The following is a 26,144-nucleotide window of genomic DNA, read 5'->3' on the forward strand; positions in this document are numbered from 1 at the left end:
TCGCTCCTCTCGCAGGATTAAGTCCGCTCAGCCGAACCCGCATCTGGAGCCACTGTAAGTGCCTTTCCGTCCCCGGCCTTCCGGGCGACCTTCTCCACTTCTTTCTCTCTGAGCCCCTTCATCCTAGCCCGGCCGGCCGTAACCTTTCCGATGCTGGCACAGGGTAAGAGCATCCCCGACGGGGTGGCTAGGCGTGCTGTGCTCGGCAGCACGGGGTCAGCCCCAGTTCAGCGCGAGATCGGCTTTCCGTCGCCTCCCGTGGGTCAAGGGGCGGCAACCAGGTGAGAGCGGGCTGATAGAGCCCTGCCCTACCATCCAGAAGGGGTCCCGGAGCTGTGCGCGGCCGAACTGTCCCCTATCGCTGCCGGGAGCGCTGCCCGCCTGGCAGCGGGGCGCGGTGCTTCCCCTGCTCTGCCCTTGTAGGGCCCGGCAACCCCCTAATCGCCGCCGTCGGGGTGCCGCAGCACCGACCGTCCCCTCGGGGACGACGCGGGCCCCTCTCCGACAAGCGCTGCTGTAGTCTCTCGCCGTTGCTAAACTTAGTCATTTTCCACTGGGACGAGCGGGGCAGGGGGCTGTTTAAATTAGCCGGGATTCGCTGTAAATAACGGCGTTGCGGGCTGCGACTCAGCTGTCTGCAGGGTCCGGGGCAGAAAGGCGCAGGGAGCAGAGGCGGGGAGATGTCGCCGGGGAAAAGGAAGGCAGCCCGACGGCTTTTGGACAGCTGGATAAATGATATTTATGTAAGGGCTGGCTCCTGTTTACAGCAGAGTCGACCTCCCTGCAGCGCCGGGGAGAAGCGAGCCGGCCCCGGCGGACGGAGCGAATCCGCCCCGGGACGCCGCTGGCTGCGGCGCGCCGGCGGACGGGATTCCAGGGACCCGACCGGGAATAATAGACCTGGTCGGGCTGCGGGGAGGGAGTGCCGACCCCGCGGCAACTGTGCCGGGAGCATCGAGCCTCCCTGCCGGAGCGCGGCTGGCCGGCGCTGGGACGCTGCGGGCAGAACCGGCTGTCGGGCCTCCGGGCGCTTGCACGGGCTCTCCCGCTTCCCCGGCGCCGGGGGCACGGTGCAGAGCGGCGTCCCTCCGTCCCGTTGAGTGCCCGGGAAGGCCGGCCAACTGTAGCGGGCCCCTGGCGGAGCCCGGTACTGCCCGCTGCCCCGTCTATTCCGCGCTCAACGAGTGCGGCTCCGGGGGAAGAGCCAGCCCGCCAGTGCGGCACCCCCTTGTCCTTTCCCCCGACCTCCTCCTCGGAGCGGGAGTAAAGAACGGGTGCGTCCCGGCTGGCCGCGGCTCCGGCGGGGGAGGGCGACCGAGGCGGGGGCCGATGCTGGCGCTTCGCCGCAGCTGCTGGAGCGGGCTCAGGGAGGGGGGCGGCGGGCCCGGTGCCGCCGAGCAGGGCACACCTGTCGGCCGTTCACCCGGCGCCCCCGCGGCTGGACAGCTGAGGGGACGAGCGGGGAGGGGACTGGATTCCACCCCCGGCAGAGCCAGGACCCTGCAGAGGCGCTGACGGGGGTTGCCGCAGCCCCCACCCCTCTCCCCTCCCCGTCCCGCTGGGGTTAGGCAGCTCGGGGCAGCAGTCTCTTGGCCGGAGCTCCCGGGGCTCCGCACCCCTTCCCCGCCCGGCCCGCCGGGTTACCGGGTGTAGAGCTCAGCTCCGCACGGGAGCCGCAGAGGAACGCTGCTTCAGGACGCCGGTGCCCCGCAGAGCCTGGAGGTGAGCCCTCGGCCGCCGCACCCCTCTGATGCTTCGAGCTGGCAGTGCAGAAATCAAAACTTATCCCTCATGTCCTTCCCGTTCTTTCACCTGGGAGGGAAGCAGACTTCCAGCTCATGGGAGCATGACCCGTCCACTTTCTAAGTGGAGCCCAGTGCCGAAAGCAAAGAGAGAAATTTGGCGTCCCCCAGACAAACTTGTGGGTCTTCCACACGTGGCTCGTGGCCTGGATGCTAGGGATGAAACGGCTCTCTCCCATCTGCAATTTTGGGAGATGCTAGAAGCAACTGCTAAGGAAGGTGTCTTTCAGAGACAGAGACTCAGAACAGAGACTCACCTCTGTTCCTGTCCCATCTTCCAAAGGACGACCTTTTCAGTGAGGGGATCAGTGTCTCCCTGGCTCCCTGCACCACATCCAAGCCCCTCAGCCTGCCGATGAGCTGAAGTGGATAGGTGTTTGTGCAGGCTTTTGTGAGGGACAAAAGGCTGCCTTCTGGCTCTGGAGGGAATGTCCAATCATGGTAGCTGCTTTCAGTTTTCACAAATGTCTGCTGAAGAGCAGAGTTTGATTTTAATTTTTTTTAATTATTATTTTTCATTAGCAAATTGTCACACCATGCGCAGTACTCCTCATAAGGAACCTCACAGAGAGATGTCTTTCCATGCCAGCCTGGAGAGGGGTCTGGGCAAGGGCGGTGGTTTTCCTGCTGTTATTGTAGTTCCTGGATTTGCCTGACCTGCAGCCCAGATTCTGCCCATGTAAGCTCACCTATATTCCTGTCCAAGGCACTGGTTTAAAAACCAATATTAATCTTTGTCAGAGAAACTGTTGCAAGCCTCAATTAATATCTATTATGTTTCTATAAGGGCTTAATTCAGACAATTATTAGATCGGCAAATTGTGACTGGATTGCAAAAGTATTGGTTAATGTTCCCTATGGAGAGCTGGCAAAAAAACCCCTTGTATCTTCTCTCTGTCAGATGCTACCCAAAACCTTGAGATTGAGAGGTGAGGCTGACTTTGGAGACTGCCAAAAAGAAAAAGCCAGAAACCTGATCTAGGAGACCGCTCCAAAAGGAAGATGAGATGAGCAGGGGACATGAGGTCTGTCTCGTGACCTGGCACATGTGCCCTGGCCTTGGGGACAGGGGAGGTACCTGGGTCTGGGAACAAAGTCCCAGATGGGGAGAACTGCTGGTTTCAAGCTGTGTGCTTTGCATCAGGAAGGCAATGGGATGAGACTGTGGTGCCATGGAGGGAGGAGGGTCAGAAATAGGAGGCTGTGGTGTCTCTGAGCAGGCTCAGCTATTTATCTGGCTGTTTAAAAATGGGAGATTGCTATTTACTTAGGGCCTGATGGCAGAGGGGGCAAAGCTCCCCCTCTTGCTGTGGGCCACTGGGGCTGGTGGGTTTTAGGCTGTGCCAAGGCTGGGCATTTGCTATTGGCTGGGGAACAGTCTCTACCAGCTGGTATTAAAGTTCGTGCTGAGGCTGTTGGAAAAGCCCTCTATTGTCAACACCCGGCTGAAATAGGCTGGGGTTTCGGACGGCTGGAGAAGGAATATTTCTGAGGCCGGTCCGCCACACTTCCCTTCCTCTTCTTTGTGTGCTGCTCCCCCTCACCAGCACCCCTGCCCTCCTCCCGCCTCACCTCTGAATATTAATGCCTCTGGCAGATTGGATAATAATGTGACTGGGAATTGAATGAAGCTGGTTATTAGCTCTGGGCTTCCTTGGGGCATTTAAGGGAGTCCACAGGCTGATCCTGGAAGCTTGGCAGCACAAGGGACCGGGCCAGACTCAGTAAAGAGGGGGGGGTAACTTCTGTGGGAAAGGATTTGCTTGAATCCTCATCTCCCTCTGACCCCAGAAGAGGACAGGTGTGGCAGCCTAGCCAGAGCAATTCCTGTGGGATGGTTAGCAATAGATCTGTTGAGTTTCAGCAAAAAAAAATTAAATATTAGAAATTTTTTTTCAGGGAAGACCTAGGAGATCTAGCTGGGCAGAAGATAAGAAACATTTCTGTTACTAGGCTTTAAAAAGAGGTGGGGAGTGAGCAAGGGATGTCCCTCTCTTCTCTTCCCGTCAGTGTCAGAGTATTACCAAGCAGATTCAGGAAGAGAGCCAATCCTCTACCCCTAAACAGGAAATTTACCACTGATTTGCAGGGTGTAAGTTCATCTTTGGAACACTCATTTCTGAAGAGCTGAACCTTATGATCTCTCTCCTCAGGAGACTCCTAGCTTTTCTATATGTAGGTCTCTGGATGCTTTAGCATGAAGGGAAATATCCCTGTTGAGCAGAGGAGAGCTCTGGCAGAATTTCCTGATCTGAGTCAGAAATACAGCCTCTGTCCCTTGACCCTCAATCTGATGCTCTTTGCTATCTCCTAAACCACAGCTCCACCAGAAAATAAACATTTACAGCCTTTTGAATAGTGCAAAAGAGAAGGGAAACCTGAGCTGGATTTGCAGAAACTGATATTAATTTTGTTCCTCTGATTTTTCAACTATTCAAAATCTTCTGAGATGCATTAATGGGGCTGCAGTTACCAGGCATCTTAGCACATCCCCAGCTTGGAGGAGCTGGGTCCTGTGTGCCCTAAATTAACCCCTAAAAATCACCATCAGAGATCACAGATCACTGTGATCGAGACACCTGTTTGTAAACCCCTATCAAACAAGTTCGCAATTCCAAATCTGAGAGCCTAAGAAATACTTCTGTTGGGAGCATATAGCACATATGTCACTCTGAATCACACAGCGCTGATCCTATAGGTGATTCTTTTCAAATACCTACATTAAATTGCTACTTGGGAAGCTTCAATGGTGTGGTACAGGCTGGAATGCTCAGCACCTGCCGAGCTCTCTGCAAAAACTGAAAAAGTACAAAGATGGAATGAAACAAATGACTAGAAGTTAGCAGTTACTTCCACCTCTCTCTTTCCATTCCGTCCCCTCAACCTTATTTAAAACAGAAGCAGCCTTCCCACCCCCCCCATTGCCTTTTCTCTCCTTTGCAATGCTGCCATTTATATGAATCTAATTTTCTTTTTTAAAAGCTGATTATAAATGACCATTGTGAAACATGAGGATTTAACAGTAAATCAAGTTGACCTGTCTGTGTGTGGACGTTTTTATTTACTCCTTTTTTTGAAAAGCAAATAAACATAGAATCCCTCCCACATAAAGCAGCTCCCCACTTAGATTTGAACACAGTTTAAAAGAAATCTCTTTTGTTTTAGCCATTTTTATTTCCTGTTTGTTTCTGAGCTTAGACTTGACAATGAAAACCACATGAAATTCCCTATTTGTTCCATCAGTTTTATTTTTGGTGCCACAATATCCCAACTTCCAGTTCTGTGAGTTAGGTTTGGGGGTTTTTTTTGTTTGCATTTATTTCAAGGCTGTTGTTTTAAAAAATAAATGCATGGAGGTTTTCTTCCAAAATAAAATAAATAGGACTTTTTAGAGGACTGGATGTACTAGGATAATTTTTAAAAAAAAAAAGATTGTTAAGGTAAATTAATTGAGCTATAAAGGTCAGCCTCTGTATGAATCCATACCTAAGCAGAAAAAAATACCAAAGTGATGAAAAATATGGACTTTCTTATCCCATTTAAAAGGGTTTCACAGCTTACTTTGCGTTGGGTGGGTTTTAATAGCCTGAACTTAGATATGCCCGAGTCGCAGACCAGGGTGGGAGGCTGGAAAGCTATTCCCTGGCCCTGGAGCTGCAGCAGAGGCTGCTCTCAGGGTGACAGGGTCTGGGCAGGCATGGGCATTTTTGGCTGTACAGTCCCGTCCCCGGAGCAGGCTCATCCGCGGACGGGACGTGGTGTGACCGGCAGCAGCGTTGTGAGATGGCTCACATCCTTCTGCCCCATCCCTTTTCTCTCCGAGTCGCTTTGATGGGATCGCCCGAGGGCCAGACTGGCTGAGTAATTAGGGCTCTGCAGCTTCCTCTCCTACCCACCCAAACTGCCTACCTCCCAGGGCTCCGCATGGGATGCGGCCTCGAGCAGATGGAAAAACTGAGGATTTGGCGGGGGAAAGGGGGGGTGGGGGGTGGGGGGGTGGAAGGAGGAGTAGGGGTGGAGGGAAAAAAAAAAAAAAGCAGACTTCGTGTACAGTCCTTAGGCAGCACACTCCCACATTTCAGGATTCCCAAAGTGAAACCTCTTGGTTTTGCTTTAGCAGCAACTATTGTGCCCTGGATTTAGGGACGTGAGACATTTTGCCACGGCCTCGAGTGGGGCCTCTGGGCGAGAGGCTCGAGGAGGAGGGCTGCCAGCCCTCCCTGTTTACGCGCCCGCCCTTCCTCCTCCTCGGCCCCGAGACGCGCGGCGTTCGCGGCCGGTGCACGGCAGGGTAAGCCGGGTGGTCCGCGGGCCCGATCCCGCCGGCACAGGCCTCGTGCGAGGCACTGCGGGATCGGCCCCGGCAGTGTTTGCTAATTGTCTCCCTCGGCCCCTTCAAACAGCGTCTGGGTAAACAGGCTGACCTTCAGGGCATGTTGCAAGGTCCATAAAGATGGAGTGTGGAGAGGGAGCAAGCTCCAGCATCCCTCCCGGAGCCACCCTTCTCCTGCCCCAGCCCTACCAGCTGCAGTATCGCAAGGAAGAGGGGAGGGGTACTCTGAGCTGAGATCATCCACTTGTTCTATTCACGGCAGTCTTCATTCTACAAGGATCTTCTTGCCAGAGAGCTTTAAACAAAATTTAAATACAAATTACTTGGGGGTAAAAAAAAGAAAAATCATCAGGAAACTTTACAGCCAAGCACAGCAGACGTTGACTCCCTCCAGCACTGCCGGTTTGCCCTGAGACAACACATCCCTCAGAGCAAGCCAGCAGTTTCTGGGCTCTTGTTTCCTTAACCAATATAGCTGCTCATTGGCCATGGTGGTTGGTGGGGCCATCACAGAATTTCTGGCAGTTACCCCTTTTCCCTTTGCCACTCTGCAACCTGCTGAGCTCTGACAGGTCGTTTTAAAACAACGATCTAGTACCACCCCTCCCCCCAAAAAAGCTTATTTCTAGCTGCTGGTTTTGCTGAGTTCTGTCATAGAACAAATGTTTATGATCAAGTTGAAGTTCTCCAGAAAGGATTTCCAGAAGTGGTGATGGATGGCAGACACTGGCAGCCCTACAGTGCATGGAGGTCAGACAGCCATTGTGGTGTGACACGCTGGTGGCAGGGCATCCATCCCAACCTTCAACCCCCTGCATTACCCACTTGATGATGAACTTTCTTGAGCGTGTTTACTAATTGTGAGAATCATTTACATCTTTGATAACATCTGATTTAGCCACTGCCCTTCATCTGCATACAAATCTCCTAACAGCAGCTGGAGCCACAGAGCTATCTGGGCCTCCCTAAAATGAGCCAACTTTACAGCCACAGAGATACAGAAATGACCCAGCCCCGCTTCTGCAAGCACAGCCCCCGTAGGAATCAGGCCAGTTTCCCTTGACTGCCAGAATAATTAGTAAATTTATACAATTGCCCAACTAAATACAGCAACACATACCAATCTGCTGATGCCAGGCCCTGGTGGCCTTTGCTGCTGCATGAGCAGCGTGTGTTCAGCTGAGCTGCAGACAGGCTGCCTGCCCCTCTTGTTCCTGCCCAGGATCCTGGCTTGCAACTGTCTCCTCTTGCTCCTGGCTCCACAAGAGCAGATCCTGATCCCTTGTTCACTGTGCCTGTGCAGCTATTTCTCTCCTGCAGATGCAGGCGGATCCCTCAGTAGTGGCACGAGTTGCTTTGCAGCCAGCTTGACAGGGCTGCAGGAGTGGGCAAGGACAGGTGGGGATGAACAGAGTGAGTATGTTCCAGCCAGGCCAGTGCTGGCACTCCACTTTAGCAGATCCTTTATATCAGTTGCAAGATTTTCCCAGGCAGAATTTCTTACTGAAATCAGCCTTTTTTTCTCCCTTCCCCAAAACAAAGGGATTAATTTCCCTAAAGGACTTTTCTTCTCCTATAACTGCAGACCTTGCTCTCACTCCTAGCACTCCTGCATGGTGGATCCACACCATGCCAGCAACTTTTTGCAAGTGAAAATTGTTTGGGCAAAACTGAGTTTTTGCTGATTTATTTTGTTCCAGATGCGTAACAAACAAAGTAATCCATAACAAAGCGTAGCCTTATTAATATAAGTGCACAGTCTGTCAGAATGAAAATCCCAGTCCTGGTCGATAGATCCAAGGTGCCAAACACCCCACTGAGGCATAGCGTCCAAGGGACACTGGAAACAGGGCTGGACACAGTGAGACCTGAAGCACAATGCTCACAAGAATGCAAGAACTATGAATGTTTAGTTTAGAGGGAAAAAAAACCAACATTGCAGAAAGTCTGGCAGGGCTTTTCTTTTGTGCTAAGATTAGCAATTTGTTTCCAAATTTTGTGTGCCATTTCAGAAACCATCCAGGTATGCTAAGGGTAGCACTGAGGTCTAAAGATTTTAGACCTTTACTTTACCTTTCTTTACTATAGTAAAGAACTTGCTTTGAGCCAAGCCCAGGCACATTACCCTGCCTCTGCAGAAGCCAATGCTTCAGCTTGGCAGGGCCTGTAGCAGTCTGGGGGATTGCAGATACACCTGTTGTGGGGAACGATGCACTGTGTGTGGGGCATGGTGACATCAGGGCGCTTCCACAGCACAGGGGCACAGTGCAGCCCATCAAATAAGCGAACAGGACACATTCCATTGTGGGCTTTTTTTGCTGTGGACATGGGTATGGAGCTGTCAATCCTTGGGACATTTCCATTGTGATAATCCTCTGGAATACAGGCAGTTTATTAACCCTCTACCACCCAGAGCAGAGGTTTCAGCCTCATCCTCCTCTGCAGCTGGAGGTTCATGTCAATATGAGGGAAGCAAGTGGTCTGATCCCATCTTGCAGGCTGCTCCGGCCCCCAGGAAATGCATTAGGCAGTGTCCAGCATGGTTGGGCATTTCCCTAGCACCTCTTGTCTGAGGATCTGAAAGCACTTAAAAGAATTTTGCTTCATTACCTCCACCAGCTCAGATATGCTCATTTATGTGATTTCTGAGATGAAGGATACAACCCCAGAACAGTCAAATAGTTTTACCTACATCATAAGACAAGTCAGTGGCAACACCTTACCTTCTCACTCTCTTCCCACCTCACATTATTGGGAACTTCTCCTTAGAGCCATACACAAACAGAGAAATAACCTGGACCCCCTCGTCAGAGAGCTGCCAGCTCTCAGGTCCTTGCTGCCAGCTGTGGCCAGGAAGCCTGGCAGCAAGAGCCTGGGCTACTGCAGTTCCATGGCACCATGCACACCTCTCAGTGCTCTGTGGCCCAATCCATGTGTGGGGCAGTGCCAGACAACTTGCTCTGACAACAAAGCCACTAAGTGCCTCAGGGAGCTTTGGCAATTCCTACTGATGAGAGAAATAAAACCCCTACACCATGTTCTTCAAAGCAGCACACACCACTGCCAAGCCACCCCTCAGGAGCTCAGGGGTTAGTGCCCAGCTCTAGGGACTAAAACGAGAAATAAAGTTTATTATAACCTGTGACTCAGCCCTTGCTGGAGGTCAATGATCCACTTGTGAGTGTGCACCCGAAACCACTGCTCAGGCAGCCTGAGGCTGTGTACAGCCTGATGTTTTTGGAGGCAGGCAGCTTGCTCTCCTGTCCCATAACGGCCCTGCACTCCGGGTCACCACTTGGCTGCTGCTGTTTATCTTCCAGTGATTAATGGTTGCTCTTGGTTCCTGCTGCAATTCCATTAAGATTAGAGATTTAAAGCTACACTGAGATGTTTAGCAGTGGGTGACCTTGGTCTCCCCATAGTTATATTTCTATAGTCTCAAGGAAACAATATTAACTCATTTTGCACCCCATCCTTCTTGCTTTCTAGCAGTGGGGAAAGCCCCTCACAGGCAGCACTTGTGTTGGTCAGCAAAGAGAATCTGACTCTTGGTTGCTGCACAATTCATGTGCTGTGCTCATGTGGTACTTTTAATTGCAGCCCACAGGCACTCTGATAGCACCATTGCCTGAACAAACACATGTATGCAGAGAACAAAATGCTCTTCCTCAAGAGAACAGGCACACTCTCAATCACTTCCTCTTTGACAAGGAGTAGAGGGACAGGCAGGGCATGTTCTACCTTGGCTCAGCCCCTCACAAGGACCAAAGTACAGAGGCAGATCATCTTCCTGAAAATGCACATTTAAATAGAAGCCCAAATGTTTGTCTCTCCTAAAAGTAAGCCAGCACAGAGGGAACATGAGCATGGGAGGAGTGAAGCAATCAGCAGTAGTTTGACTTCTGCGATTGATGGAGCAGGAAGAGACAGCTCTGACCCTAAGAATCTAGTGTAACATCATATCTTCACCTCAGGGGATGCAAGAATGAAAGGGGACTTCCCCCCAAATGATTGCAGAGCACCTTTCAGCCTGAGGGGTAACCCTGAACTCTTTGTGGAGATCAGCAATTCCAAGCAGAAGATTCAGCTACTCTGGCCCTGGCTGGAGGCAGGAAACTCACAGATCCACAGGGCTGTGCTGATCTGCTTGAGAGAGGCCAGCTTAGGGCTTCCTTCATATCCTTGGGTCACCAGTGGTCATTGTGCTGCTATCTTGCAACCTGAAGCATCTGGTCCTTGCTGAAGCACCCCTGCATGCCCATGGGAAGTCAAATAACATCAAAACAATGCAAGAGACAGCTTTTCACCTCCAGATCAACTTGCCAAAAGCAGGTCCAACAGGAAGCCTGCAGGCAATGCAGAGAGTTGAGCAGCACACACTAGTCAGTCTCTGACAGCTCTCAATGGGCAAGACCCATATCACAAAAGTCACTCCTATAATTAACCTTACTTTGCTTGAAGTCAGACTCTATGTTTCCTTCCCAGCCCTTCAAAGAAAAAAACACCCAAGCAAAATCCTCTTTGCTCCCAGGTGATGGAGCAGTGTGTTACAGAGAACCAGGAGACGGCTCACAGGGACCCTTGTTCCCGTTTTCAGGTAAACAAGGTTGCCCTCCTCACAAAGGAGTGTCCTCCTCCTACTGCCTAAATGTCCCTGGCTTGAGCAGTTGGGAGCTGACACAGAAACAGAAAGGGGGTACATTTGAAAAGAGAAAAGGTCTAGAGCCAGGATTGCTCTTCCCCTGCCCTCCACCATGCCCATGGAGAAGGGATGGCAATTCCCTGTCTGGCTGGAGGGTCTTGTACAGGTGGCCCCAGCATGTTCACATGGGCAGTGACTGGAAGAAGAGATGTGTTTGTTACAGGTTCGGGAGCCTTTATCTCAGGGGCAATAACACATCAATGGAAGGAGTTACTGGTGCTGGAGCAGACTGGGAGCCATGACTAGTTTTACAAAACTGAAGCCTCTGAGAAGCCTGGCTGCATGTTGCTAGTACAGAGCTGTCACTAAAGAAACTGTTCTTTTATGTCAAAAGAAAGTGTGATGAAGAGTCAGATGAAGATGGTAAATTTGATTTTATTTAAAAATACTTTTGAATTGCCAATTTCATTCCTTGAGACTGGGCAAACAACTTAGTAGAAATGCCATGAAGGTTTATCGTTGACTTTTTAAATATCTCTGCCTACAGCAAGATCTACCCAATGTGGATGAAAGCATCTTTTTTTAAATCCAAAAGGGCTGTATAATCTAGAAGAATACCTTACAGTCTTTTGTGTCAGTTGGCATGGGGTTGCCTTTGGGTAAATACATTGGTACAGACCTCACGTGCTGTTACCATTGCAGACTTTTCATGCTTTTATAATCATGCTGAGTAGATCCCTCTCTCCTCTTGGTTTTGCTTCTCCATGACCTGCTCAGAGCAAATTGAGAAGGCATTCCTTGATGTCACCACGTATGGCACATGCAGTAGTTTATGCAATTACATGTATATATACATCATCTTCTCTCTGAAATCCTCCTGCTTTCAAACTCAGTTCACAAAGCAAACTTGTGCTCAGCCACAAGTCCCAGTACTGGCCACCCTTCATAACCAGTTTTAATCTAAGTGCCCACTGTATCTCGGAGGCAGGCTAAGCATGCTATGTTGTGTCCAGCAGCTTGGATGAACTTTGCAACCACTGCATTGGTGCAGCCCAGGATGGGGCATAAATTTTCAATACTAGGACTAGGTTCTCCTGAACCTTGTGCCTTGTGTTGTCACTTAAACCTGTGGGACCTTGTCTCTGTAAGATACTCCTCCCTGGTCTTCTTGTCTTCATTCTAGTTTGTACAGATGAAAGCCATGCAAGATGTGGAAAAAAGAGCAAACAGGAGCCTGCACAGGAGGACACTGTCCTTGAGTTACAGCAAGGCAAGGATCTGAATTCCTCCTTAAATCGTCCAGTACAGTGTCAAGCTCTAGAAGAGAGGAAATTGTGCTTGACAGATGCAATCATATGCAAATGGCTATAGAAGAGGGGAAATTATCATCTACAAACATTGGGCAGAAATTCCATCTGCTGCAGACTCAAGAAGGGCTCTTAATAAATTCTGAGACAGCAAAGTGACACACATCTTAATCAAGACTTAATCCGTGGAATTAATTCACTGCGCGTTTCTGCATAATTCTGAGAGTAATGCTAAAAGCCATGGCAATATCAGCAGCAGATGGACTCCCCTACTCCATGCAAAGGTATTAAAGAAAACACAGCCCCTGTCACATCACTTCATGTATGTACACACTGCAGAATGCAACAGGGCTGTGCCTGGCTGCTGGCAGGAGCTTAACACAGCCAGCAGACATCAAAGGTCAGGCTTGCCATGAAGTGGAAATGGAAACCAGCCTCATGGCAAAGCCAGAGTCCTGCCACTTCTCTCCCACAGGAGACGAGAAGCCCAGAGCAAGGCAAAGGTCTGGGAAACCAGAACCAGGTCCTGGTTTGTTATGTGCTGCTTCCAGAGAGCACTGACTGAGGTTGGTGTTGAGACTGACCCACCAGTACCTGGGAGAGGCGGCGGACCTCTCAGGCAGTGAATGGAGGTCAAGCCAAGTGAAGAGCAAGGAAAACTGCCGGGGTTTTGTGAGCGAGATCTGCTGCAGAAGCCAGCCAGATAACCATTAGAAATGGCTCCTTTCTCTCTCATAGCAGCCTGGAAAGTACGCTGCAGATATGGGATTCAGCCCTGGGCCCTGGCAGCAGCCTTGTGCAAATTGACTAAAGGAGGCTTTAGACAGCTCTGAAAATACATTCTTAGTCACTGTCATCCACGTCCAAATGAGGTGCAACAGCTATGTGATTAATCTCTTGTTTACATGTCTAAAAACTAACACAGTCCAGACTGTCTTCAGCACGTTCCCTCCCTGACACACATGGATTTGAGGGGCTGGGCAATCCTTCACCACCCAGGAACTCTTTACAACTGATCTCCACCTAAAGTTTGAAAGTTCCAAACCCCTGGTCCAAACTTCCCTAAACCCAGGGGTCCCAGATCCTGGCACAATGTATCAGTTGTTGTGTCCTAGAGAAAAAGGATCCCTAGCTGGAAGGTGAGGTATCAGCTGGGAGTGGCTAAAGTTTCAGAAGCTGCTGTGGCCCCCTCAAATCGATCCAGCCTTCATAAACTGTGCACTGGTGGCAGTGAAACATCCTGTGTTTTGCTGGGTCATGATCCAAAATTCAGTTAGGGGCTAACAGAGGGCCAACTCACCTCTCCAAGGAGAGGTAGCCAGGCTTGGAACACTTACTGCCTCATGCCTGCCTCTTCATGAGCATCCAGTGTGGTCCAGAATAAGTGGTGCTCTCAGCTGAGCTCCTTTAGGAAATACAGGTGGAGGGTGCAGGGTCCATAAGGAAGTGAATGATGAAAAGAATTGATCTTGGCACAGAGAGGTGTGGAAAGAGGTGGCAGAAGAGTCACAGTGGTTCCTGCAGTTGTAGGGAGCAGCACTGACAACTTCCCAGTTGGGATGCTTTCAGCCAGGGAAGAAGGCTCACCAGCACAGGCCAGTCTCTTGAGGAGACATGGGAAGCCTCCAGTCAGGATGATCTCAGGCTGGAAGCAAGCTCCTGCTACAGCCAGGACCACTCATTCCCAGGCACCTAAGCGTGTGAAATGTGATTCCCATGTTAATTCAGGTTTCAGAGATCCTTATGTATCCCAAAGGAGTCCGCTTGCACTGTCTGGATCTCTGCTTGTAGAAATGGCTCTGCAGGCTGATGTGCCTTCCTATCAGTGCCAGGCACAAGAATGGTTTTCTTTTGGGATGTGTGCATGTAGTGCTCTCTGAACAGCTTTACTTAGGCTTGGCCAGCTTGTGGAGAAACAAGGGAGAAAGAGGAGGGAAGCTGGGCAGGGAGGATGGGAGCGGTGGGATGACTGGGGAAGGTGCTAACAGCCCTTGGCTGGCCCAGAACCACTTCCTAAGATCTCCATTACACAGCATGCTCCCGGCGTTGCTATTTCAGTCTGAATGTCACCTATAAATTGGAGGCTCTTTCTCTGAAGGCTGCAAATAGAAGTGTCACTAGATAATCTTTGATTGATAGGGAGGCTCAGCTGAAAGCCCAGTATGTCCGTTTTCCAGCCAAGAAACTCAAAAGTGTCCAAGGATCACACAGCTATCCTTTCCTTTTCCTAGACCTTTCCTCAAGGCAAGTCCCTGCTGGAGGTGGTGAGGAGAGGTCACACACACATTGATCTCTCTGATCACCCTGTGACTACTATTTTTCAGATTCCTCCTTCTCCACCACCCATCCCTGCCCCATGGATTTCAACCTGCTGGCAGACACGGAGGCTCGCAGCCCAGCCTTGTCTCTCTCAGACTCTGGAACTCCTCAACATGAGCACAGCTGCAAAGGGCAGGACCACAGTGGTGAGTGCAAGGCCCAAGATACAAGAAAAACCCTGACTCATCCTTGCTCATGGATCTGGGTGGCCAGTGGCTTGCAGTGCTCCTAGAGGCACAGCTTCCCTTTGTACTGGGAGCCAGAAAAATGCCATAGCAGCATGGCGGTGCCAACAAGCAGAGGAAAGGCATAAGGGTCCATATTGCAATGACAGCTGTTGGGAGGCTGAGAACATCATCCCAGTGGTGGGGTCATGTGGCCCTAGCTGTAGGAAGCTGCTGCTCACAAGGGCACAGCCCATGGCAGGCCAGGGCCAGGCAAGTCAGGTCACAGCCCAATCAAGATTTTATTGTATTTGGCTAAACAGGATCCAAGGTGCAGAAGTCTACACCTAATTTTAAACTGTTCTTTTTTTTTTAACCTCTGTTTAAATTATTTGGGTTTAAACATTCTATGGAAAAGGTAAGCCTTAGGCTCAACTTTCCAGGTTCATGCATTAAGATGAAAAGGAAGCACTGTCTTGCTCCTGCTTTAACTGAAAAAGTCTCCTCACCTGTGCCTCGCTGCTCTCCCACAGAGGTGCCTCTGACCATTCCCAAAGGCTGAACCAACCCCAAGCCTGCTGAATTCTTTATCAGGCTCTGAATAAGGAACATCACCATCCACACCTGTTCAGAAATCAGCTACCAAATGCTATGGCTTCCTCTGGATTTTACATCTGTCCGATTACCACTCCATCCCTTGTTATTCGGGATCTGTCAGGATGCAAAGCTGTTTCTGCCAGTGCCAGCAGGAGGGAGTGAGGACCAGGGACAGCCCGCTGCTCGCCGTGTAAAGCCTCCAGGCTCACCCGCATGCAAAAGCTAATAAGGATAATGATGCAGATTAAAATTCCCCAGAGAAAGTATCATGAAGGGAGTTACACTGGGATAACTAGAGTCAGAGAATCTGCCCGACAAATTCCCCACTGCACACGTACCTTAGTTGGGCACATCCCCAAGCTCAGTGGCTCCTCGTCAGCTGCTTTGGATGCATGGCAGTGTCTCCATTCAAGTGGCCTTCCCTATTGAGCCCACCCTGGCATGCTGTAGAAGTGCCAATTTAGGCACTGACTTTTCTTTCCATTAGGCATGAGCAGCTAATTCCAGCTATGGCCACAGTCGTTTCACCGAGTGGGCGAACATGTACAGGATATATTCCATGACCTATTTTGGGGTGACAATAAGTGTTGGATGCCTGGCTACATCACTCCCCACTGTCTTAAGCAGTCTAGAAATAAAATGGTTCTGGGAGGTGACTTGCCAGCATTACCTGTGTGCAGCTTGTGCCTTTGCAGCAGAGGCTGATGGCAGCCATGCATCAGCAGTGTCAGGCAGAATAGAGCTGGCTACCAAGGTCTGCCTGGAACAGGGGCAGAGCTGCACTTCTGACACTTCGTGACTCCCCTCAAGGGAGCTGCCTCCCTATTTTTCCTGGGCCCTACTTCATTCATCCACACAAGAGATCTTGAGGAAGTGAACACAAACCTTGCTTGTCTAGGCTCAGCATTCAGGGATCTCAAATGTCCTCCAGTTGTATACCCCCTTCTGTTAGGTTTCATCAGGCAGCACAGGTCAGGGGGGAGCAAGGATGAAGAGTGAGGGAGGTAGAGAACTGCCCCACATCTCCCCATATTGTGCTCCTCAGCATGGATTCAAGGCACCCACATCCTTTCTCTGGGCTCATTTCTTTCCCTGTATTGCCACAGTTTCAGTCCTCACTGCAATCTGTCAAAACTCTGCACCTTTTACAGAGGACACTTATTCCCTGCTTATAGAAGAAGCAGAAAAGAGATAACAGACAAAAAGAAACACAGCTAGCAGGTATGGAAACAAAGAGAACACCAAGTTGAACTGCAGAGATTTTTCAAGGCTCACAGTTGGGATTCCTACTTCTCCTTAGACTTAAGATTTATGGAAAGTAGGTATACCAGAGGGTGTTGAGAAGACAAATACCAAACAAGATACACTGTGATCTCTTTCACCCAGATGTAGCCCATAAACCAGTGGTACCTTCATTCCATTTTCTTTCCCTCTTGGTATAATTTCTTCCTAAGTGAAGAAGGGCAGTCCTGGGCAGGAGCTCTCGATAAGGTCACAGCCTCCTACTTCACAGCAACCCCTTCAGAAATGAATATTTGTCAGGGACTTTGGTGAGAACACATCCCCTGTATGCATCAGGCTCCAATTAACCCAGGCTCAGCAGATGAACAAACAAACCAAATGTTGCTTGTTCATCTGTATTGAGCCATTCCTAATAACTAGCTCAGATGGGTGGCATCACTCCCTGTTCAATCTCCTTTGGAGATAAATAGTGCAGGAATCTGCACTAAACCAGCATCCAATACTGGTTTAGAGCACTGAGCTAGAGAAATCAGATTAATCTTCTTGGCAAGAGCCACTAAAAAAAATCCACATTAAGAGCATGCTTCCAAGAGTTCTGCTGAATATGGGATCCACAAACAAAGATGCTCATGAAAATTAGAAGAGTACCACAAGGCCACAACCAGGCTCTTTCATTCCACTTTTCAATTCCTATGGCTTTGTTTCAAGAGTGAGTTGGGAAAGTTCTTGTACGGGTACACCCTGGATGGAAACACAAACTGACCCTGATGCTGAGAACAGGACATAGCACCTTCCTGCTCAGAAGAACCAACTTATAACCTGCTGCTGTAAGCAATGGCCATCTCACTGTCCTTGCATTCACATTCCTGCTGATGGATAGCATCAGATGTGCTACAGAAGCAGAGGTGGCTGGTGGGGAGCAAGCCACTGACCACACCCAGGGTTTCCTCCCTGGAGAGCGAGCACTTCTCCTGGAAATGTTCTCTGCAATTCCATCATTGCTCCCTTTGAAGAAAGGCAAGTACCAGGAGAGCTTTCCAGAAAATATTTCTGAATTAACAGACTGTCATAGGAAGAGGGTAGTGGCACCAGGTTCCTGAGACAGGAGCATCTTCCAGGTCTGGGGCCCGCTGAAGCACCTACTGTTGGCACAGAACTGCCCTGCAGCAGTCTCTGTGGGGCCTCAGGTTCTTTTAGGCCTCTCACATGCCCTATAAAAACTAAATGGAAAAGACAGAGCCTATTATTCCAGAGCACATCCATTTGGAATGGATGGAATCCCTTTTTTCACTGACTCAACTGTATTCCAGGCTGCTGTCTCCTTGTCTCCCTACTCATTAAGGGGCTGTACCAGACACCTTCACACTGAGATTTTTCTGGACTTTGAAGCCTTTTGAACTAGCTTCTACTCAGAGAACTGCAACCAAACAAAAATTTCAATTTTAGCAGAGTGATGCCAGGATTTTTTTAAAGGTTCTTCTTCTAAGTGGAACAGTTTGGGAGCTATTTGCAAAAATTTCTATTTAGCTTAGTGGACTATTTCCCATTGTAAAAGAACACTTTTTCTCCTTGCTGAAGACCTGATTTTCATTTGGAAATGCTTCACCCAGCTTCTAGATCAGAAGAAGGAGTTGAACATCAGAAATTATTTATTTTCATTTGAATAATTTTCCTCTACGGTGACTTGTCTTGATTCCCAGCAGAATTAAACACAAGCAATAGCTTTCTTCCATCATAAAAGAAAGTGCCACATTTGAGCAGTTGGGCATTCTATGGAGGACAACTAAAGGGGAGATATTTATATTTGCATTCTGCCCCTATTTGCATTTTGCCTGCTTGTATTTGCACAGCCCCCAAAAAGAGCTGTGGCACAAGGAAGCAGCTGGCTGCCCACCTCCACCCACAGCAGCCAAAAGCTCAGCATGTAGACATGGACTTGATGCCCAGAAGGAGGCTGAGCTGTGCATTTCAGTGAGATATCAGTGTGAACACTGGAGAGTTTTGAGACTTTAATGGGCAGTGAAACAAAAGACACTGCCTCCAGGAGAGCGATATGTGGATCAGGAGGAGGGCAGGGGCAGAAAGAGAGGGAGATGCTGGAGTACTTCATGGTAAGGTCTAAGAGAGGCCTTTCTGTATTCTTAAAAATCAAAACATATGCAGCTAAGTAAGAATGTAAAGGAGCAAGAAGGGGAATGAAAATTTGTGCTCCTCAGGTTTAATTAATTGAAGAGCCTCAGCTTGCTATCAATTTGCAATTTGTCTTTTCCCATCCCTTGTCCATGAGGGATATGACTGGATCTTTTGCTGTGTCCTAAGTGTCAATTCCTGTTCCGTTTTTCTAAGGACACCTTAGGCATAGAGTTTTAAGCAGAGCAAGAACCTTCTGATCTGGATAAATTCTGCCACTATCTCCCATGTGAACTGTAAATGAAACCCAAATATTGGAAGTTTGGAAAATCTAAATCTGGTCACTTGGAAGCTAACATCTGTTATGGCAGTTAAACAAAGGCAAGCTGTGCTACATGAGAGGGGCATTGGTTTTGGTGCTGGGTGGATGCCTGCTTGCAAGGACAAGGGAGGGAGATGGGACCACTCCTGGTGGCTGCAGTGGAAGGGGACCTCACTGAGCATGCACTGGTTGCCCCAAGAATAGGCTCCCCAAGTGCATCCAAGACCTCAAGTTAACTCAGGGGATCTCCCCTTCTTTCTGTTTCTCACACAGACACTGAGAAGTCCCAGCAGAACCAGACGGATGACTCCAACCCTGAAGACGGCTCGCTCAAAAAGAAGCAGCGGAGGCAGAGGACGCACTTCACCAGCCAGCAGCTGCAAGAGCTGGAAGCCACTTTCCAGAGAAACCGTTATCCAGACATGAGCACCAGGGAGGAGATTGCAGTCTGGACCAACTTGACAGAGGCACGAGTCCGGGTAGGACTGCAGCCTTTCCACCTTCCTGGGCCTGAGCTTGTGGGGAAGAAGCCTGCTGTGATACATGACCAAGGTGTCCCCAAACCAAGCAAGGAATTAGGAGCACTGGAAAATTTCCCTGTCTTGGAAACACCTCACTAGGGTCTGCCCTTGAGATTTCACACATCTTGCCACACACAAACCCTATGCTGGTGATGCTTTCTCCATCCAGGGCCACCTTGCAATTATACAGGTAGATTCAAAGCCCAGGCTCTGCCCTACAGAGCCCTACCAGCTGGCTACCTCGACCCAGCAGACCCTTTCCTTGCAGTACCATCACTTCCCAGCCTTACCCTTGCTGGAGGGCACTCTTTTGGGTTCCCAAATCAATGTGCAGTCACAGGCATGATGTGGCAGGGCTCCAGCTGGAGTGAGAGCTTCTCTCTGCTACTAGAAATGAGTTAGCAGCATCATGAATAGCCTTCCAGCAGCTTCCATGCTCTAGGAAGTTATATTGTTTGAACCCCTCTAACACTAACAGATTTTCCTTTTAGAAGACAGACCTATAACATCCCACTCCAAGCCAGTCCTGAGGCAAAGTCAAAAGAAGATAAGTTATTTCCTTTGTTCAGCAGTTTTCAAGCCACATCCCTCAAATACTTTGCTCCCAAGTCAAACAATCCCAATCCCTCCTCCTACCCGTGGTCTCTTGGAAATACAGCAAGTATTTTCCTCTTTTTTCTGTATAAAGGGCATCTGTTTGTTGATTGAGGTGGGTCATTCTGTGTGCTGTGAAATGGCAGTTGTTTGGGTTTCTGTTGGTTGACTGAGGACCACCTGGTGATTCCTGCTGGGAGATGACCCTGAAGCCCAGACATCTTGCTGCAGCTCTTTCCTGATGCTCAGCCTCCCATCTCCTTGGGAGCATCGCCAGCTCTTCAACAGCTCTTGTCTTGCAGGGCAAAGAAACCAGGGCAAGGCCCCTTTCAAGGCCAGCCAGAGCAATTCCCATGCCCTCCCCCTCTCTCTCTTGCAGGTCTGGTTCAAAAACCGCAGAGCTAAGTGGAGGAAACGAGAGAGGAACCAACAGGCCGAATTGTGCAAGAACAGCTTTGGAGCCCAGTTCAATGGACTGATGCAGCCTTACGATGACATGTATTCCAGCTATTCCTACAACAACTGGGCCACCAAGGGGCTTGCCAGCAGTCCGCTCTCGGCCAAGAGCTTTCCATTCTTCAACTCCATGAACGTCAGTCCCCTCTCCTCCCAGCCCATGTTCTCCCCACCCAGCTCCATCACCTCAATGACCATGCCTTCATCCATGGTCCCTACTGCTGTGACCGGGGTACCGGCCCCAAGCCTCAACAACCTGGGAAACATCAATAATCTGAACAGCCCGAGCCTCAACTCCGCTGTCTCCTCCAGTGCCTGTCCTTACGCCTCCACAGCCAGCCCCTACATGTACAGGGACACGTGCAACTCCAGCCTGGCCAGCCTGCGGCTGAAGGCCAAGCAGCACGCCAACTTCACCTACCCAGCGGTGCAGACTGCAGCCTCCAACCTGAGCCCTTGCCAGTACGCCGTGGACAGGCCCGTATGAAGGGCTGCCCTCTGCCAACCAGGGACTTGACCTTAGCCTGACAAAAGGAGACCTTTAGCCCTACAACAGCGTACGTCCTGCAGAGAGTGAGAGTGAACATGACAGCATAAGAGGGAGACAGGGAGAGAAAGAGAGAAAAGAATGAGCAGGCAGACGAACCTTTATGAAGATTTGTCTATTGTATGGTGAATTTTGACTGTCTTTCCCCTTCAAAACCCCTTCCCTTCTTGCCCACCAAACCTTCTCCTCCATGGTAAAATAAACCAAAAGAGTCTACTGGAAGCCCCATGGAGAAATAGGAGCCCCAACATGCAGGGTGCCTGACCCATGGGAAGCACAACCAAGTATTTTTCAATCTGCCCCTCCAAGCCCCACAGGGGTAAGCCCCCCAAATTCCTGGGATAGCACAGGCAGCCTCACACCACCCCTGCAGGAAATAGCCAGAGACAGGACAGCTTGAGGGGGGTTGCCGGTTGGTGCTTGGCTAAACCATATTCTCTGCACACATGCAAGATTTCAATGAAAGATATCTTGCCCATTTATTTATCATACAGCCAGTAAGGAAGCCTTGTCTCAGTCAATTATCATCTCTTTATAATGCATATATACACATGGCCCTTCAGACTTGAAACCTTCAGGAGCTGGGGGTTGTAAGAATATAAAATATGTGTGTATATATATATCTATCTTATATATATATATATATATACAAATAGAAACATTAAAATATGCTTTCTTGTTTTGGATGTGAAATAATCTACAAAGTAGACCTTAAAACCAAAAACTCTGTAAAGGAAGCACATCCACTGAGGCAGTGTCCTGGCTGTCATGGTTTACTGCTTCAGTCATTTTGGTCAGACACACTGCTGCCAGCATACATCCCAAACATTCCCATCTGCAACAATCAGCTCCTCCTTGCACATCTCCTTCCCTTCCCCAAATCCCATTTCCAAAAAAGATAATAAAAGTTGGCACAAACCCTTTAAGCTTCTGCTTGTGTGGTTATTAAAAGCACAAACCTGCATCTGAAGATTCTGAAATCAAGTGCCAGCAGCCCAGGTAAAGGTAAACATCCTTAGAAGCACCAGCATGAGGCAGTCCGAGTTAGAACAGGGGCTGAAGTTTGGAAGAGTAGTTCATGTTCCTCACTTAAATATCAAACACCTGGCTTCTCAGAACAACAAAAGGCCACACACAGTAGGAAGAGGAAAACAAGCCCGCTCTGTGTTCCCTGTCTGCATGTACCAGTGCAGCAGGAAGGCTGAGCCTCTTCTGGCTCAGGCTTCCCCACTGTGCTGGATGGGGCCAGTGCCTTTGGGGTCCCACAGCCCAGGGCAGGGGAATTCCCCCCCAGGCACTCTGGCTCCGAACAATGGTCCCCAAGGCAGCTGCCAGGTGCAGCAACTTGCCCTGCTCAGCTTCTGGTGGGAAAGCCATAAAACAGAGGTGGCCTTCCTAAGCTCTACAGGCACCTGGAAAAGCTGCTGCTTCAGCCAATGCAGAGGGAGGCAGCAGATCCCTCCGAGGGCGCAAGGAAGCTCCACATACAGCAGGAGAGCAGGACATCTCTACCCAGTGCAATCACCTTTCCCTTCGTCAAGCACAAGCTCCAAGGGAAAACACAACTCCAATACTTTACTTTCCTCTTTAGATAGAAAAAAATCAGCCCTAAAATATCTTCACAACAAACTGTCCTACCAGGAAGAATAGGACAGGCAAATCTGACGTAACCCATGTTCTGCAATGTCGTCAGCATGCAGAGAGAAAGCAAGTTCTTTGCTAAGAATGAATCCTCACTAGGGCATTGTAAGAGGTCTGTCACAAACCAAGCTCATAAATGGCTCAGTTTTTGCCAAAGCCTCTTCCACAGTTCAGTTGCTTCTGAAGGTATTTGTGAGCAGATGCTGAAAGCAGTCACAAATGTCAGCTCACCCTCACTGTAACAGAGTATTCTTTGCTCTGAGCTAATCCAAAATCTGGGGGCCAAGATATCCTGCACTGAAACGGCTACCAGTGGAAAGGGTTCAAAGATCAAGTGTAAACATATAAAACATAAACACAGTACATCCCAGACCATATGTTTCATTTTAACCTGGATCCTACCTTGCTGCTGGGCACAAATGCTGTTGAAGTAGATTCAGTGGTTAATCTCCATTCTGTGCTGGAGCTGCCATCCAGCAGCCTTTCCACCAAATACACACCTCATCTTGGTGCTACTGTTCTTAACTCCCTTCTCTGACACGACTCTTCCATCTATGGGAAGAAAGAAGGGCCTGGGCTTCTCTGGTTCAGCTAAGCAAGTTCAGCCTCTCACATTCAGCTTCTTCCCCATGGGGCCAGAACTCAGACATCATGCTCTCTGGTCCAGCACAAACACAGCAGGTGCTCTACAGACCTTACCCAGCACTTCTCTCTCACAATCCCCCAGCAACTCCCCAGCTGTATCTTGTTGATACTGCAACCCCAAGCACACGATCTTTAGCAGGATCCCACTTATTCTGGAGACCTGTTAGGCAAATAACTCTGTCGTTGGATACTTCCAAATCTGCAAATTTAGCAAGTGCACATTCTCCTCCATCACCCAGATCATTAAAGGAAGTGCTGAGCAAAAAAAGACCCACAACAGATGTCCCTGAATTTCACCCAACAGACCCCTTCCTTTTCAACAGTGAACTGTGGATAACTCTCTGGGTATAATTACCCAGTGGGTTTTGTACCTAGCCAAATCCCATCTAGATCATCCTTAAAAGCCACTTGACTGGCAGTTAAAGCTCTCTGTCACTATGCCCTTACCCTGTCAGAGAGGAAAACTGAATTATTTTTACCAGATTCTGTTCTTGATGTGCCCACATAGCCCCTGTCCACATCTCTACTGTTTACACATAGTGAGATTATTTGATCCAGCTTTTTGTTCGTTTGTTTGGGTTTTTGTTTTTTGTTTTGGTTTGTTTGTTTGAGGTTTTTTCGTTTGCTTTGGTTTTGTGGTTTTGTTGTTGTTGTGGGGGTTTGTTTGTTTTGTTTGTTTTTTTGTGGGGTTTTTGGGGTTTTTGTGGTTTTGTGGCATGGTTTTCTGTTTGTTTGGTGCGGTTTTTTGTTTGTTTTTTTAATGTTTTTTGAGGGGGGATTTAACTGCGAGCAGTTCCTGGTTTTTGGCCCCAGTCCCCATTTTGAAGAGGGGGAATTTCCGCGGGAATTCTCATAGACATCAATGACTAATTCTGGGATAGCTTTGTGCGAGGTTCACCACACCGAGAGGGTCTGAAAAAATCCCGTTTGCCTAAATACTGTCTTCCCTGCACTTCTCTTACTCAAGGCCAGACTTTAGCGTCCATCACCAGCACGGCCTGTGCTCCCGCTCCCCCGCAGCTGTGTCTGAAGGCTCACACAGCGCGCACCGACGCCGGGTGTCCTCAGCAGCTGCCGCCGTTCTTCCTCTCAGCCCAGGAGCAGCGCGACACCGTCCGCGGTTTGTGTCCCGCTCGCACAGCGGAGGATGTTCCCGCTCCTCTCGCTTGGTGCGTGCTGCCAATAGAGCCCCGGAGCGTGGGGCGGGCGCGCACCTCCGGCCGCTGCTGTGCGTGTGAGGGCTCGACTCAGATCGCTCCACAGCCGTGAGGGGCGGCTCTAATCTCGGTCCCAGCCCCGTCCAGGGCCCGCTGTCGTACGTGTGAAAGCTGGACTCAGATCGCTCCACAGCCGTGAGGGGCGGCTCTAATCTCGGTCCCAGCCCCGTTCAGGGCCCGCTGCCGTCGCGGTGCGGGCCCGGCCCGACCCGGCCAGCAGCGCCCTCAGCGCGGACGCCGGTGCCGCCTAGCGGCGGGTTGCAGGGCGGGCCGCGCTCCCGCCCTCGGGACCGAGAGAGGCCCCGGGGAAACCTCCTCAGCGCCGTGACACCGACACAGCCTCCGGGGTAAAACCGCCCTCTCGCTCTCGCCCACTCCCCAGCCCGGCTTCGGCTCCAGGGCAACCTCATCACTCTCTTCAACTGCCTGAAGGGAGGTTACAGTGAAAACTGGGGACTGGTCTCTTCTGCTCTGCCTACAGAGAGGACAAGAGAAAATGGCCTAGAGCTGGGACAGGGGAGAGTCAGATTAGATGTTAGAAGGGTTTTCACTGTTAAGGTGGTCAGGTATTGGAATAGGTTGCCCAGGAATGTGGTGGAGTCACCAGCCCGGAGTTGTTTAAGAGGCATCAGGATCTGGTGCTGGGTGATGTGATTTAGTGGTTTAGGGGTTACAGTGGTAGTGCTGGGTGGATGGTTGGACTTGATGTTCTTAAACGTCTCTTCCAACCTTGATGATTCTGTCATTCTTTGTGTTGGCACAGATGCCAGACACAGCTGAGGGAGCATGCCTTGGGCAGCTGTAGAAGTTAGGAGAGCTGGCAGTTGCTTCACCAGGACCACAGCTGTCACATAAAGTGCCTCAAACAGCACTCTGCAGGAGAGAGACCACCCCATTACTCCCATATGTTCACCATCCCCTCTCTAAAGAGACTTAAATGCGGAAGCCAGTTTATTCCTATTCCCCAACCCTTCAGCTGACTGCTCCTGCCTTTCCCACAGCTGGGGAAGGTGCTGTTACACCACTACCCAACATGCTGCCAAGTCCAGAGCAGAAGCCCTTGTTAGGGAAGGCTGGACAGGGCTGTTGCCACCTCCCAGCATTGAAAGTGCAGCCCACTGCCATGTAGCACCTTTCCAGTCCACTGCCTTGAGAGGCCAAAACTCTTTCACCAGGTAGGAGCTAACGCCCACGCAGAGGCTCGGACCCTTGGACTCAGGCTCTGAGGCACATCTTGGCTTTATGAAGCACAGTGACATGCTCATTTCAGATGGTAAAACAACAGCCTGATTTTTTTTCTCTCTCTCTCATTTCTAGCTCCCTGCTGGTGAGCAAAGGCGCTCAGGCAGCATGACCAGCTGATGACTCCAAAAAGGGTAAGCACAGAGGATACATCACTAACCCTCAGGAACACACAGTATCCAGATAGAGAAGGCAGCATTCCTCTCACAGTTCTGTACAAAGGTCAGGTATGAAAAAAGCATCAAAGAAATCAATCAATCCATACATGACAGTATTTATTAGTTGTTTTAACACATCACCCAGTGGCAGATGCACCCAGAGATGAATTGACTCTGGGACCCTTCTGTTCCCAGCCCATGAGACTGGCCATGGGCTGGGACCATTGGCAATGCTTGACTACTGCAGGACAGAGCTGGACCCTGC

General features: G+C 49.9%; 1 protein-coding gene across 1 annotated transcript; it reads left to right on the top strand.

The window, feature by feature from the left end:
* Nucleotides 1-14,440: 14,440 nt before the first annotated feature.
* PITX3 (paired like homeodomain 3) lies at nucleotides 14,441-21,519 on the top strand. Its single transcript, XM_066554659.1, has 3 exons — nucleotides 14,441-14,549; nucleotides 19,132-19,337; nucleotides 20,353-21,519. The coding sequence occupies exons 1-3, from the start codon at nucleotides 14,441-14,443 to the stop codon at nucleotides 20,914-20,916; spliced, it is 879 nt and encodes a 292-aa protein (XP_066410756.1). The 3' UTR covers nucleotides 20,917-21,519.
* Nucleotides 21,520-26,144: the final 4,625 nt, after the last annotated feature.

Source organism: Molothrus aeneus, chromosome 8, assembly GCF_037042795.1.
Source record: "Molothrus aeneus isolate 106 chromosome 8, BPBGC_Maene_1.0, whole genome shotgun sequence".
Taxonomy (NCBI): domain Eukaryota; kingdom Metazoa; phylum Chordata; class Aves; order Passeriformes; family Icteridae; genus Molothrus; species Molothrus aeneus.

Excerpts from the sequence above, each read along its gene's own strand:
- PITX3 (XM_066554659.1), top strand. The coding sequence starts at position 14,441 with ATGGATTTCAACCTGCTGGCAGACACGGAGGCTCGCAGCCCAGCCTTG. Across the intron at positions 14,550-19,131 it reads CAAAGGGCAGGACCACAGTG|ACACTGAGAAGTCCCAGCAG; the intron begins GTGAGTGCAAGG and ends TTTCTCACACAG. Across the intron at positions 19,338-20,352 it reads TGACAGAGGCACGAGTCCGG|GTCTGGTTCAAAAACCGCAG; the intron begins GTAGGACTGCAG and ends TCTCTCTTGCAG.